A 14,648-nucleotide genomic window follows, 5' to 3' on the forward strand; every position below is an offset into this window, starting at 1 on the left:
GCCTCTCACTGCCTATGCAGTATAGGTAAGACACCCCTCTAGCAGGCCTTACAGCCCTAAGGCAGGGTGCACTATACCATAGGTGAGGGTACCAGTGCATGAGCATGGTACCCCTACAGTGTCTAAACAAAACCTTAGACATTGTAAGTGCAGGGTAGCCATAAGAGTATATGGTCTGGGAGTTTGTCAAACACGAACTCCACAGCACCATAATGGCTACACTGAAAACTGGGAAGTTTGGTATCAAACTTCTCAGCACAATAAATGCACACTGATGCCAGTGTACATTTTATTGTAAAATACACCCCAGAGGGCACCTTAGAGGTGCCCCCTGAAACTTAACCGACTATCTGTGTAGGCTGACTAGTTTTAGCAGCCTGCCACAAACCGAGACATGTTGCTGGCCCCATGGGGAGAGTGCCTTTGTCACTCTGAGGCCAGTAACAAAGCCTGCACTGGGTGGAGATGCTAACACCTCCCCCAGGCAGGAATTGTCACACCTGGCGGTGAGCCTCAAAGGCTCACCTCCTTTGTGCCAACCCAGCAGGACACTCCAGCTAGTGGAGTTGCCCGCCCCCTCCGGCCAGGCCCCACTTTTGGCGGCAAGGCCGGAGAAAATAATGAGAAAAACAAGGAGGAGTCACTGGCCAGTCAGGACAGCCCCTAAGGTGTCCTGAGCTGAAGTGACTCTAACTTTTAGAAATCCTCCATCTTGCAGATGGAGGATTCCCCCAATAGGGTTAGGATTGTGACCCCCTCCCCTTGGGAGGAGGCACAAAGAGGGTGTACCCACCCTCAGGGCTAGTAGCCATTGGCTACTAACCCCCCAGACCTAAACACGCCCTTAAATTTAGTATTTAAGGGCTACCCTGAACCCTAGAAAATTAGATTCCTGCAACTACAAGAAGAAGGACTGCCCAGCTGAAAACCCCTGCAGCGGAAGACCAGAAGACGACAACTGCCTTGGCTCCAGAAACTCACCGGCCTGTCTCCTGCCTTCCAAAGATCCTGCTCCAGCGACGCCTTCCAAAGGGACCAGCGACCTCGACATCCTCTGAGGACTGCCCCTGCTTCGAAAAGACAAGAAACTCCCAAGGACAGCGGACCTGCTCCAAGAAAAGCTGCAACTTTGTTTCCAGCAGCTTTAAAGAACCCTGCAAGCTCCCCGCAAGAAGCGTGAGACTTGCAACACTGCACCCGGCGACCCCGACTCGGCTGGTGGCGATCCAACACCTCAGGAGGGACCCCAGGACTACTCTAAGACTGTGAGTACAAAAACCTGTCCCCCCTGAGCCCCCACAGCGCCGCCTGCAGAGGGAATCCCGAGGCTTCCCCTGACCGCGACTCTTTGAATCCTAAGTCCCGACACCTGGGAGAGACCCTGCACCCGCAGCCCCCAGGACCTGAAGGACCGGACTTTCACTGGAGGAGTGACCCCCAGGAGTCCCTGTAGGAAGTTGGCTCTGTATGTGCTATTTCAAAGTAAGGAATAGCATGCACAGAGTCCAAGGGTTCCCCTTAGAGGTAAAATAGTGGTAAAAATAGATAATACTAATGCTCTATTTTGTGGTAGTGTGGTCGAGCAGTAGGCTTATCCAAGGAGTAGTGTTAAGCATTTGTTGTACATACACATAGACAATAAATGAGGTACACACACTCAGAGACAAATCCAGCCAATAGGTTTTTATATAGAAAAATATCTTTTCTTAGTTTATTTTAAGAACCACAGGTTCAAATTCTACATGTAATATCTTATTCGAAAGGTATTGCAGGTAAGTACTTTAGGAACTTCAAATCATAAAAATTGCATGTATACTTTTCAAGTTATTCACAAATAGCTGTTTTAAAAGTGGACACTTAGTGCAATTTTCACAGTTCCTAGGGGAGGTAAGTATTTGTTAGTTTTACCAGGTAAGTAAGACACTTACAGGGTTCAGTTCTTGGTCCAAGGTAGCCCACCGTTGGGGGTTCAGAGCAACCCCAAAGTCACCACACCAGCAGCTCAGGGCCGGTCAGGTGCAGAGTTCAAAGTGGTGCCCAAAACACATAGGCTAGAATGGAGAGAAGGGGGTGCCCCGGTTCCGGTCTGCTTGCAGGTAAGTACCCGCGTCTTCGGAGGGCAGACCAGGGGGGTTTTGTAGGGCACCGGGGGGGACACAAGTCCACACAGAAATTTCACCCTCAGCGGCGCGGGGGGCGGCCGGGTGCAGTGTAGAAACAAGCGTCGGGTTTTCAATGTTAGTCTATGAGAGATCTCGGGATCTCTTCAGCGCTGCAGGCAGGCAAGGGGGGGATTCCTCGGGGAAACCTCCACTTGGGCAAGGGAGAGGGACTCCTGGGGGTCACTTCTCCAGTGAAAGTCCGGTCCTTCAGGTCCTGGGGGCTGCGGGTGCAGGGTCTCTCCCCGGCGTCGGGACTTGGGATTCCAAGAGTCGCGGTCAGGGGAAGCCTCGGGATTCCCTCTGCAGGCGGCGCTGTGGGGGCTCAGGGGGGACAGGTTTTGGTACTCACAGTATCAGAGTAGTCCTGGGGTCCCTCCTGAGGTGTTGGCTCGCCACCAGCCGAGTCGGGGTCGCCGGGTGCAGGGTTGCAAGTCTCACGCTTCTTGCGGGGAGCTTGCAGGGTTCTTTAAAGCTGCTGGAAACAAAGTTGCAGCTTTTCTTGGAGCAGGTCCGCTGTCCTCGGGAGTTTCTTGTCTTTTCGAAGCAGGGGCAGTCCTCAGAGGATGTCGAGGTCGCTGGTCCCTTCGGAAGGCGTCGCTGGAGCAGGGTCTTTGGAAGGCAGGAGACAGGCCGGTGAGTTTCTGGAGCCAAGGCAGTTGTCGTCTTCTGGTCTTCCGCTGCAGGGGTTTTCAGCTGGGCAGTCCTTCTTCTTGTTGCAGGAATCTAATTTTCTAGGGTTCAGGGTAGCCCTTAAATACTAAATTTAAGGGCGTGTTTTAGGTCTGGGGGGTTAGTAGCCAATGGCTACTAGCCCTGAGGGTGGGTACACCCTCTTTGTGCCTCCTCCCAAGGGGAGGGGGTCACAATCCTAACCCTATTGGGGGAATCCTCCATCTGCAAGATGGAGGATTTCTAAAAGTTAGAGTCACCTCAGCTCAGGACACCTTAGGGGCTGTCCTGACTGGCCAGTGACTCCTCCTTGTTGCTTTCTTTGTTCCCTCCAGCCTTGCCGCCAAAAGTGGGGGCCGTGGCCGGAGGGGGCGGGCAACTCCACTAAGCTGGAGTGCCCTGCTGGGCTGTGACAAAGGGGTGAGCCTTTGAGGCTCACCGCCAGGTGTTACAGCTCCTGCCTGGGGGAGGTGTTAGCATCTCCACCCAGTGCAGGCTTTGTTACTGGCCTCAGAGTGACAAAGGCACTCTCCCCATGGGGCCAGCAACATGTCTCTAGTGTGGCAGGCTGCTGGAACCAGTCAGCCTACACAGATAGTTGGTTAAGTTTCAGGGGGCACCTCTAAGGTGCCCTCTGTGGTGTATTTTACAATAAAATGTACACTGGCATCAGTGTGCATTTATTGTGCTGAGAAGTTTGATACCAAACTTCCCAGTTTTCAGTGTAGCCATTATGGTGCTGTGGAGTTCGTGTAAAACAGACTCCCAGACCATATACTCTTATGGCTACCCTGCACTTACAATGTCTAAGGTTTTGCTTAGACACTGTAGGGGCACAGTGCTCATGCACTGGTACCCTCACCTATGGTATAGTGCACCCTGCCTTAGGGCTGTAAGGCCTGCTAGAGGGGTGTCTTACCTATACTGCATAGGCAGTGAGAGGCTGGCATGGCACCCTGAGGGGAGTGCCATGTCGACTTACTCATTTTGTTCTCACTAGCACACACAGGCTTGTAAGCAGTGTGTCTGTGCTGAGTGAGGGGTCTCTAGGGTGGCATAAGACATGCTGCAGCCCTTAGAGACCTTTCTTGGCATCAGGGCCCTTGGTACTAGAAGTACCAGTTACAAGGGACTTATCTGAATGCCAGGGTGTGCCAATTGTGGATACAATGGTACATTTTAGGTGAAGGAACACTGGTGCTGGGGCCTGGTTAGCAGGGTCCCAGCACTCTTCTCAGTCAAGTCAGCATCAGTATCAGGCAAAAAGTGGGGGGTAACTGCAACAGGGAGCCATTTCTTTACACAAGCCCCCCCCAGCCCACAGGCCAGGAGACTCAGCCCAAGCTGGGAGAGTCTTCCTAGTCTGTCAGGCGAGGAAGAGTAGGAGAAATAGGCTGGTTAGTTGCAGGGCCTACTCTGCCTTACATCCTTCTGTTCAGGTCATTCCCTTTGGGGAACTGACCCACTTCCACAGTGATAGGACCTAGTCTGAATTGCCTCTTGTCTGCCTCTTCAATGTCTCCACCCATTCTTTTTATTTTGGGTTTAGAGGTATCCACCTCTGCTAATCTTATCTTGGCCAGGGTTACCCCTAGCTTACCCAGAGAGGTTACCCAGAGCTGGAGTAACCCCACCATGACCAATAGGGTCAGGGGGCCTAACTTGCTATTTGGCATGGGGTCAGACCACCATGCTAAGGATAGTGCAGCCATAAAGGCTAACACCCAGCAGAGGCCACTGACAGCTGTCAGTGCCCAGAACCACACCTTTAGCTCTTCACCTAAAAGGGAAGGGGCTAAGTTACAGGCTTCTTTGGGTTCAGGTTGCCTGTCTGCTGTATTGGAGTGGGGGGTTACCACATCTTGTAGTAAACACCCTTCTTCCACTCTTTCTTCTGTTAGCTGAGGAGCCACCCACTCAGGTTTAACAGTTGCCTGACTAGCCAGGACTTCTTGTGGGTCAGGTTGGACTTTATCAGGGCCATTTTTGGAGTTCTCCCCTACTGGAGCAGAATCTCCTTGGCTTGCTGTAACCTTGGCTAAAGGTTGTCCACCCTTCCTACTCTGTTGTCTTTTCTTCTTCTTCTGGGGCCTGCTTGCATTTACTGCAGAGGCAGGACTTCCAGAATCCTTGGGAGAGGACTGGCACTGGACCAGTTTCTCTCTTGGGCTCTGACTAACCTCTGGGTAGTCATTTCCAAGGAGACAATCAAGGGGGAGGTCTGTACTGACTACTACCCTTCTCCAGCTAAGAGTGCCACCCACTTCTATGGGCACTAAAGCCACAGGCCTCTTAGTGACCCTGTCTAGGCTAACTCTTACCCTGGCAGTCTCACCTGGGATGTACTGGTTTGAGAGCACCAGCCTGTCATGCACAATAGTGTGACTGGCACAAGTGTCTCTCAGGGCAGTGGTTGGGATTCCATTCACCAGTAGGTGGTGGAAGTGTCTACTTCCCTCTGGAATCTCCAACTCACCTGTTGGGCCCTGTTTCCAGTTGAAGGCTATGAAGACCTCCTCATCTGAGGAGTCATCTCCCATGGCTACACTGGTTACCCCTGGAATTTTGTTCTGGGGTTTGTTTTTGGGACAAGAAGTGTCCTTGGTGTGGTGCCCAGACTGTTTACAGTTGTGGCACCATGCCTTAGTGGCATCCCAGTTCTTACCCTGGTACCCACCTTTGTTTTGGGTTGTGTCTTGGGGCCCACCCACCTGTTCTGGTTTTTGGGGGCCTACAGAGGACTCTTTTTCTTTGTTTCTAGTGTCACCCACTTTCTCCTGGGGAGTTTTTGTAACCCCTTTCTTTTGGTCACCCCCAGTGGAAGTTTTGGTTACCCTAGTCTTGACCCAGTGGTCTGCCTTCTTTCCCAATTCTTGGGGAGAAATTGGACCTAGGTCTACCAGATACTGATGCAACTTTTCATTGAAGCAGTTACTTAAAATGTGTTCTTTCATAAACAAATTATAAAGCCCAACATAGTCACACACTTCATTTCCAGTTAACCAACCATCTAGTGTTTTTACTGAGTAGTCTACAAAATCAACCCAGGTCTGGCTCGAGGATTTTTGAGCCCCCCTGAATCTAATTCTATACTCCTCAGTGGAGAATCCAAAGCCCTCAATCAGGGTACCCTTCATGAGGTCATAAGATTCTGCATCTTTTCCAGAGAGTGTGAGGAGTCTATCCCTACACTTTCCAGTGAACATTTCCCAAAGGAGAGCACCCCAGTGAGATCTGTTCACTTTTCTGGTTACACAAGCCCTCTCAAAAGCTGTGAACCATTTGGTGATGTCATCACCATCTTCATATTTTGTTACAATCCCTTTGGGGATTTTTAGGATGTCAGGAGAATCTCTGACCCTATTTAAGTTGCTGCCACCATCGATGGGACCTAGGCCCATCTCTTTTCTTTCCCTTTCTATGGCTAGGAGCTGCTTTTCCAAAGCCAATCTTTTGACCATCCTGGCTAACAGGGGGTCATCTTCACTGGAGTTATCCTCAGTGATTTCAGAGGTGTTGGTCTCTCCTGTGAGGGAACCAGCATCTCTGACTATTATTTTTGGAGTCAGGGTTTGAGGGACCCTGTTCTCCCTAGATAGGACTGGTAGGGGGGAATTTTCCTCCAAGTCACTATCCTCTTCCTCTGAGTTGCCACCCTCAGAGGGGTTGGCCTTTTCAAACTCTGCCAAAAGCTCCTGGAGCTGTATTTTGGTAGGTTTGGGGCCCATTGTTATTTTCTTTATTTTACAGAGTGACCTTAGCTCCCTCATCTTAAGATGGAGGTAAGGTGTGGTGTCGAGTTCCACCACAGTCACATCTGTGCTAGACATTTTGCTTCTAAAAGTTGGAATACTTTTTAAGAATCTACAACTGGTTCTAGAATCTAATTCAAACTTTTACAAACTTTTAAACTCTAAAAGAAATGCTAAACAGGATCTAACACAAGGCCCTAGCAGGTCTTTTAAGAATTTAGAAAACTTTTCAAATTGCAAAAATCAATTTCTAATGACAATTTTGGAATTTGTCGTGTGATCAGGTATTGGCTGAGTAGTCCAGCAAATGCAAAGTCTTGTACCCCACCGCTGATCCACCAATGTAGGAAGTTGGCTCTGTATGTGCTATTTCAAAGTAAGGAATAGCATGCACAGAGTCCAAGGGTTCCCCTTAGAGGTAAAATAGTGGTAAAAATAGATAATACTAATGCTCTATTTTGTGGTAGTGTGGTCGAGCAGTAGGCTTATCCAAGGAGTAGTGTTAAGCATTTGTTGTACATACACATAGACAATAAATGAGGTACACACACTCAGAGACAAATCCAGCCAATAGGTTTTTATATAGAAAAATATCTTTTCTTAGTTTATTTTAAGAACCACAGGTTCAAATTCTACATGTAATATCTTATTCGAAAGGTATTGCAGGTAAGTACTTTAGGAACTTCAAATCATAAAAATTGCATGTATACTTTTCAAGTTATTCACAAATAGCTGTTTTAAAAGTGGACACTTAGTGCAATTTTCACAGTTCCTAGGGGAGGTAAGTATTTGTTAGTTTTACCAGGTAAGTAAGACACTTACAGGGTTCAGTTCTTGGTCCAAGGTAGCCCACCGTTGGGGGTTCAGAGCAACCCCAAAGTCACCACACCAGCAGCTCAGGGCCGGTCAGGTGCAGAGTTCAAAGTGGTGCCCAAAACACATAGGCTAGAATGGAGAGAAGGGGGTGCCCCGGTTCCGGTCTGCTTGCAGGTAAGTACCCGCGTCTTCGGAGGGCAGACCAGGGGGGTTTTGTAGGGCACCGGGGGGGACACAAGTCCACACAGAAATTTCACCCTCAGCGGCGCGGGGGCGGCCGGGTGCAGTGTAGAAACAAGCGTCGGGTTTTCAATGTTAGTCTATGAGAGATCTCGGGATCTCTTCAGCGCTGCAGGCAGGCAAGGGGGGGATTCCTCGGGGAAACCTCCACTTGGGCAAGGGAGAGGGACTCCTGGGGGTCACTTCTCCAGTGAAAGTCCGGTCCTTCAGGTCCTGGGGGCTGCGGGTGCAGGGTCTCTCCCCGGCGTCGGGACTTGGGATTCCAAGAGTCGCGGTCAGGGGAAGCCTCGGGATTCCCTCTGCAGGCGGCGCTGTGGGGGCTCAGGGGGGACAGGTTTTGGTACTCACAGTATCAGAGTAGTCCTGGGGTCCCTCCTGAGGTGTTGGCTCGCCACCAGCCGAGTCGGGGTCGCCGGGTGCAGGGTTGCAAGTCTCACGCTTCTTGCGGGGAGCTTGCAGGGTTCTTTAAAGCTGCTGGAAACAAAGTTGCAGCTTTTCTTGGAGCAGGTCCGCTGTCCTCGGGAGTTTCTTGTCTTTTCGAAGCAGGGGCAGTCCTCAGAGGATGTCGAGGTCGCTGGTCCCTTCGGAAGGCGTCGCTGGAGCAGGGTCTTTGGAAGGCAGGAGACAGGCCGGTGAGTTTCTGGAGCCAAGGCAGTTGTCGTCTTCTGGTCTTCCGCTGCAGGGGTTTTCAGCTGGGCAGTCCTTCTTCTTGTTGCAGGAATCTAATTTTCTAGGGTTCAGGGTAGCCCTTAAATACTAAATTTAAGGGCGTGTTTTAGGTCTGGGGGGTTAGTAGCCAATGGCTACTAGCCCTGAGGGTGGGTACACCCTCTTTGTGCCTCCTCCCAAGGGGAGGGGGTCACAATCCTAACCCTATTGGGGGAATCCTCCATCTGCAAGATGGAGGATTTCTAAAAGTTAGAGTCACCTCAGCTCAGGACACCTTAGGGGCTGTCCTGACTGGCCAGTGACTCCTCCTTGTTGCTTTCTTTGTTCCCTCCAGCCTTGCCGCCAAAAGTGGGGGCCGTGGCCGGAGGGGGCGGGCAACTCCACTAAGCTGGAGTGCCCTGCTGGGCTGTGACAAAGGGGTGAGCCTTTGAGGCTCACCGCCAGGTGTTACAGCTCCTGCCTGGGGGAGGTGTTAGCATCTCCACCCAGTGCAGGCTTTGTTACTGGCCTCAGAGTGACAAAGGCACTCTCCCCATGGGGCCAGCAACATGTCTCTAGTGTGGCAGGCTGCTGGAACCAGTCAGCCTACACAGATAGTTGGTTAAGTTTCAGGGGGCACCTCTAAGGTGCCCTCTGTGGTGTATTTTACAATAAAATGTACACTGGCATCAGTGTGCATTTATTGTGCTGAGAAGTTTGATACCAAACTTCCCAGTTTTCAGTGTAGCCATTATGGTGCTGTGGAGTTCGTGTAAAACAGACTCCCAGACCATATACTCTTATGGCTACCCTGCACTTACAATGTCTAAGGTTTTGCTTAGACACTGTAGGGGCACAGTGCTCATGCACTGGTACCCTCACCTATGGTATAGTGCACCCTGCCTTAGGGCTGTAAGGCCTGCTAGAGGGGTGTCTTACCTATACTGCATAGGCAGTGAGAGGCTGGCATGGCACCCTGAGGGGAGTGCCATGTCGACTTACTCATTTTGTTCTCACTAGCACACACAGGCTTGTAAGCAGTGTGTCTGTGCTGAGTGAGGGGTCTCTAGGGTGGCATAAGACATGCTGCAGCCCTTAGAGACCTTTCTTGGCATCAGGGCCCTTGGTACTAGAAGTACCAGTTACAAGGGACTTATCTGAATGCCAGGGTGTGCCAATTGTGGATACAATGGTACATTTTAGGTGAAGGAACACTGGTGCTGGGGCCTGGTTAGCAGGGTCCCAGCACTCTTCTCAGTCAAGTCAGCATCAGTATCAGGCAAAAAGTGGGGGGTAACTGCAACAGGGAGCCATTTCTTTACAGTCCCTCTCCCTTGATCAAGTGGAGGTTTCCCCGAGGAACCCCCCCCCCTTGCCTGCCTGCAGCGCTGAAGAGATCCCGAGATCTCTCATAGACTAACATTGCGAACCCGACGCTTGTTTCTACACTGCACCCGGCCGCCCCCGCGCCGCTGAGGGTGAAATTTCTGTGTGGGCTTGTGTCCCCCCCCGGTGCCCTACAAAACCCCCCTGGTCTGCCCTCCGAAGACGCGGGTACTTACCTGCAAGCAGACCGGAACCGGGGCACCCCCTTCTCTCCATTCTAGCCTATGTGTTTTGGGCACCACTTTGAACTCTGCACCTGACCGGGCCCTGAGCTGCTGGTGTGGTGACTTTGGGGTTGCTCTGAACCCCCAACGGTGGGCTACCTTGGACCAAGAACTAAGCCCTGTAAGTGTCTTACTTACCTGGTTAACCTAACAAATACTTACCTCCCCTAGGAACTGTGAAAATTGCACTAAGTGTCCACTTTTAAAACAGCTATTTGTGAATAACTTGAAAAGTATACATGCAATTTTGATGATTTGAAGTTCCTAAAGTACTTACCTGCAATACCTTTCGAATGAGATATTACATGTAGAATTTGAACCTGTGGTTCTTAAAATAAACTAAGAAAAGATATTTTTCTATACAAAAACCTATTGGCTGGATTTGTCTGAGTGTGTGTACCTCATTTATTGTCTATGTGTATGTACAACAAATGCTTAACACTACTCCTTGGATAAGCCTACTGCTCGACCACACTACCACAAAATAGAGCATTAGTATTATCTCTTTTTACCACTATTTTACCTCTAAGGGGAACCCTTGGACTCTGTGCATGCTATTCCTTACTTTTGAAATAGCACATACAGAGCCAACTTCCTACAGGGCCTTTTTGATGCATCAATTGTTGGTGTTCATGGCTCTGCGCTTGTGGTGTGTAAAGTCTTGAAAGGAAATAGACGACAGCACACTATAGGAACCGCAACAGCCTATTAAGCATGGACGATGCTGGCGACTGACGCTGAGCCGATTGACGCCATTGCACGGTGTGCAGGGGTACTGCTCAGAAAATTCTTTGGACCCCCCCTTCCCCCCAAGTCGGGGGATGGAAGGGGAAGACCTTCCCCTTCCCACCCCCCCCCCCACTCCCCCCCCCTGTGACGTCAGCGCGCGCTGATGTGTCCACAGGGGCCTCCCTCGTCGCGCTGGAAGCTCTGCTTCCAGCGCGATTGAAAAAGAAATGCAAAAGCATTTCTTTTTTCAATCACTTGGGAGGCCCGGAGGGGCTTCAAAGGGAAGGAAAAGTATTTCCTTCCCTTTGAAGTACCTCCGAGGGTTTTCAAAAGCCGGATTGCTTGCAATCCTGCTTTTGAAACCCCACTAGACACCAGGGATTTTTTTTTTTTCATTGAAATAGACAAAAGGGAGCGACCCCTTGGGCAAGGGTCGCTCCCAGGGGGGGCATTTTTTTGAAAAGGCCTTTTCTGCCCCCCCCTGGGGGCAGATCGGCCTTATTAGGCCGATCTGCCCCCAGGGGGGGCAGAAACCTCTAGGCACCAGGGACCATTTTTTTTTTGTTTCATTTTTTTTTATTGAGGTGGGGAGCGACCCCTTAGGCAAGGGTCGTTCCCCTTGGGGGAAAATTATATTTTGGCCATTTCTGCCCCCCTTGGGGGCAGATTAGCCTATTTTGATGAGGGTCAATCTGCCCCCAAGGGGGGTAGAAACCACTAGACACCAGGGAGTTTTTTCTTTGCGTGAATTTCACGCAAAGGGAGCGACCACTTAAGCAAGGGTCGCTCCCTGTGGGGGAGGGGAATTTATTTTAGGCCATTTCTGCCCCCCCCTGGGGGCAGATCGGCCTATTAGGCCGATCTGCCCCCAGGGGGGGAAGAAACCTCTAGGCGCCAGGGCAAATTTTTTTTTTGTTTTTTTTGTTCTTTTTTTTTTTTTTTTTTTTAGAGATGGGGAGCGACCCATCAGGCAAGGGTCGCTCCCCCGGGGGGCAAATTGTATTTAGACCATTTCTGCCCCCCCCCGGGGGACAGATCGGGCCTATTAGGCCGAACTGCCCCCGGGGGGGGGGGGGGGGGCAGAACACTCTAGGCGCCAGGGCAATTTTTTTTTTGTGTTTTTTTTTTTTGTTTCTTTTTTTTTTTTAGAGATGGGGAGCGACCCATCAGGCAAGGGTCGCTCCCCTGGGGGGGGGGGGGGGGGGGCAAATTGTATTTAGACCATTTCTGCCCCCCCTGGGGGCAGATTGGCCAATTTTAGGTCAATCTGCCCCCAAGGGGGGCAGAAACCACTAGGCACCGGGGATTTGTTTTTTGGCGCCAATGTCACGCAGGGGGAGCGACCCCCGTAGGCAAGGGTCGCTCCCCGGGGGTGGGTGTTGGGGGGGCAAATTTATTTTAGGCCATTTCTGCCCACCCGGGGGGCAGATCGGCCTATTAGGCCGATCTGCCCCCGGCGGGGGGGCAGAAACCTCTAGGCGCCAGGGGAATTTTTCTTTTTTTTTTTTTTTTTTTTTTTTTTTTTTAGAGATGGGGAGCGACCCATCAGGCAAAAGTCGCTCCCCTGGGGGACAAATTGTATTTAGGCCATTTCTGCCCCCCTGGGGGACAGATCGGCCTATTATTAGGCCGAACTGGCCCCGGGGGGGGGGGGGGGGGGCAGAACACTCTAGGCGCCAGGGCAATTTTTTTTTTCTTTTTTTTTTTTTTTTTTTATTAGAGATGGGGAGCGACCCATCAGGCAAAAGTCGCTCCCCTGGGGGACAAATTGTATTTAGGCCATTTCTGCCCCCCTTGGGGGCAGATTGGCTGAGTTTAGGTCAACCTGCCCCCAAGGGGGCAGAAACCACTAGGCACCGGGGATTTGTTTTTTGGTGCCAATGTCACGCAGGGGGAGCGACCCCGTAGGCAAGGGTCGCTCCCGGCGGGGGTTGGGGGGGGGCAAATTTATTTTAGGGCATTTCTGCCCCCCCCCCCCCCCCCCCCCCCCCCCTTTTTCTGTGAAAAAATATGTTGTGTCCACGTTGTGTTTTGGGCCATTTCCTTTTCTGGGCGCTAGGCCTACCCACAGAAGTGATGTGCCATTTTTATCGAGAGACTTAGGGGAACGCTGGGTGGAAGGAAATTTGTGGCTCCTCTCAGATTCCAGAACTTTCGGTCACCGAAATGAGAGGAAAGTGTTTTTTGGGCCAAATTTTGTTGTTTGCAAAGGATTCTGGGTAACATAACCTGGTCAGAGCCCCGCAAGTCACCCCATCTTGGATTCCCCTGGGTTTCTAGTTTTCAAAAATGCACTGGTTTGCTAGGTTTCCTCAGGTGTCGGCTGAGCTACAGGCCAAAATCCACAGGTAGGCACTGCTTTTTATAAAAAAGTGATGTGTCCACGTTGTGTTTTGGGCCCTTTCCTTTCGTGGGCGCTAGTCCTACCCACACAAGTGAGGTATCATTTTTATCGGGAGACTTGGGGGAACGCTGGGTGGAAGGAAATTTGTAGCTCCTCTCAGATTCCAGAACTTTCTGGCACAGAAATGTGAGGGACATGTGTTTTTTTAGCCAAATTTTGAGGTTTGCAAAGGATTCTGGGTAACAGAAACCTGGTCCGTGCCACACAAGTCACCCCTCCTTGGATTCCCCTAGGTCTCTAGTTTTCAGAAATGCACAGGTTTGGTAGGTTTCCCTAGGTGGCGGCTGAGCTAGAGGCCAAAATCTACAGGTAGTCACTTTGCTAAAAACAGCTCTGTTATCTGTGATATGTCCACGTTGTGTTTTGGGGCATATCCTGTCGCGGGCGCTAGGCCTACCCACACAAGTGAGGTATCATTTTTATCGGGAGACGTGGGGGAACGCTGGGTGGAAGGAAATTTGTGGCTCCTCTCAGATTCCAGAACTTTCTGCCACAGAAATGTGAGGAACATGTGTTTTTTTTTAGCCAAATTTTGAGGTTTGCAAAGGATTCTGGGTAACAGAACCTGGTCCGAGCCCCGCACGTCACCCCTCCTTGGATTCCCCTAGGTCTCTAGTTTTCAGAAATGCACAGGTTTGGTAGGTTTCCCTAGGTGGCGGCTGAGCTAGAGGCCAAAATCTACAGGTAGTCACTTTGCTAAAAACAGCTCTGTTTTCTGTGATATGTCCACGTTGTGTTTTGGGGCATATCCTGTCGCGGGCGCTAGGCCTACCCACACAAGTGAGGTATCATTTTTATCGGGAGACGTGGGGGAACGCTGGATGGAAGGAAATTTGTGGCTCCTCTCAGATTCCAGAACTTTCTGCCACAGAAATGTGAGGAACATGTGTTTTTTAGCCAAATTTTGAGGTTTGCAAAGGATTCTGGGTAACAGAACCTGGTCCGAGCCACACAAGTCACCCCTCCTTGGATTCCCCTAGGTCTCTAGTTTTCAGAAATGCACAGGTTTGGTAGGTTTCCCTAGGTGGCGGCTGAGCTAGAGGCCAAAATCTACAGGTAGTCACTTTGCTAAAAACAGCTCTGTTTTCTGTGATGTGTCCACGTTGTGTTTTGGGGCATATCCTGTCGCGGGTGCTAGGCCTACCCACACAAGTGAGGTACCATTTTTATCGGGAGACTTGGGGGAACATAGATTAGCAAAACAAGTACTATTGCCCCTTGTCTTTCTCTACATTTTTTCCTTCCAAATATAGGAGTGTGTGTAAAAAAGACATCTATTGAGAAATTCCCTGTAATTCACGTGCTACTATGGTCACCCCGGAATTCAGAGATGTGCAAATAACCACTGCTCCTCAACACCTTATCTTGTGCCTTTTTTGGAAATGCAAAGGTTTTCTTGATAGCAATTTTTTACTCCTTATATTTCAGCAAATGAATTGCTTTATACCCGGTATAGAATGAAAACGCACTGCAGGGTGCAGCTCATTTATTGGCTCTGGGTTCCTCGGGTTCTTGATGAACCTACAAACCCTATATATCCCCGCAACCAGAGGAGTCCAGCAGACGTAACGGTATATTGCTTTCGATAATCTGACATTGCAGGGAAAAGTTACAGAGT

General features: G+C 50.5%; 1 protein-coding gene across 1 annotated transcript in view; it reads left to right on the forward strand.

The window, feature by feature from the left end:
* Nucleotides 1–14,648, forward strand: part of XRN2 (5'-3' exoribonuclease 2) — a 705,538-nt gene that overhangs the window by 224,697 nt on the left and 466,193 nt on the right. Inside the window, exon 21 of the mRNA XM_069234351.1 lies at nucleotides 6,008–6,058. Coding sequence (XP_069090452.1) covers nucleotides 6,008–6,058 — 51 coding nt within the window. The remainder of the gene's footprint in view (nucleotides 1–6,007; nucleotides 6,059–14,648) is intronic.

Source organism: Pleurodeles waltl, chromosome 5 (genome assembly GCF_031143425.1).
Source record: "Pleurodeles waltl isolate 20211129_DDA chromosome 5, aPleWal1.hap1.20221129, whole genome shotgun sequence".
Classification (NCBI taxonomy): Eukaryota; Metazoa; Chordata; class Amphibia; order Caudata; family Salamandridae; genus Pleurodeles; species Pleurodeles waltl.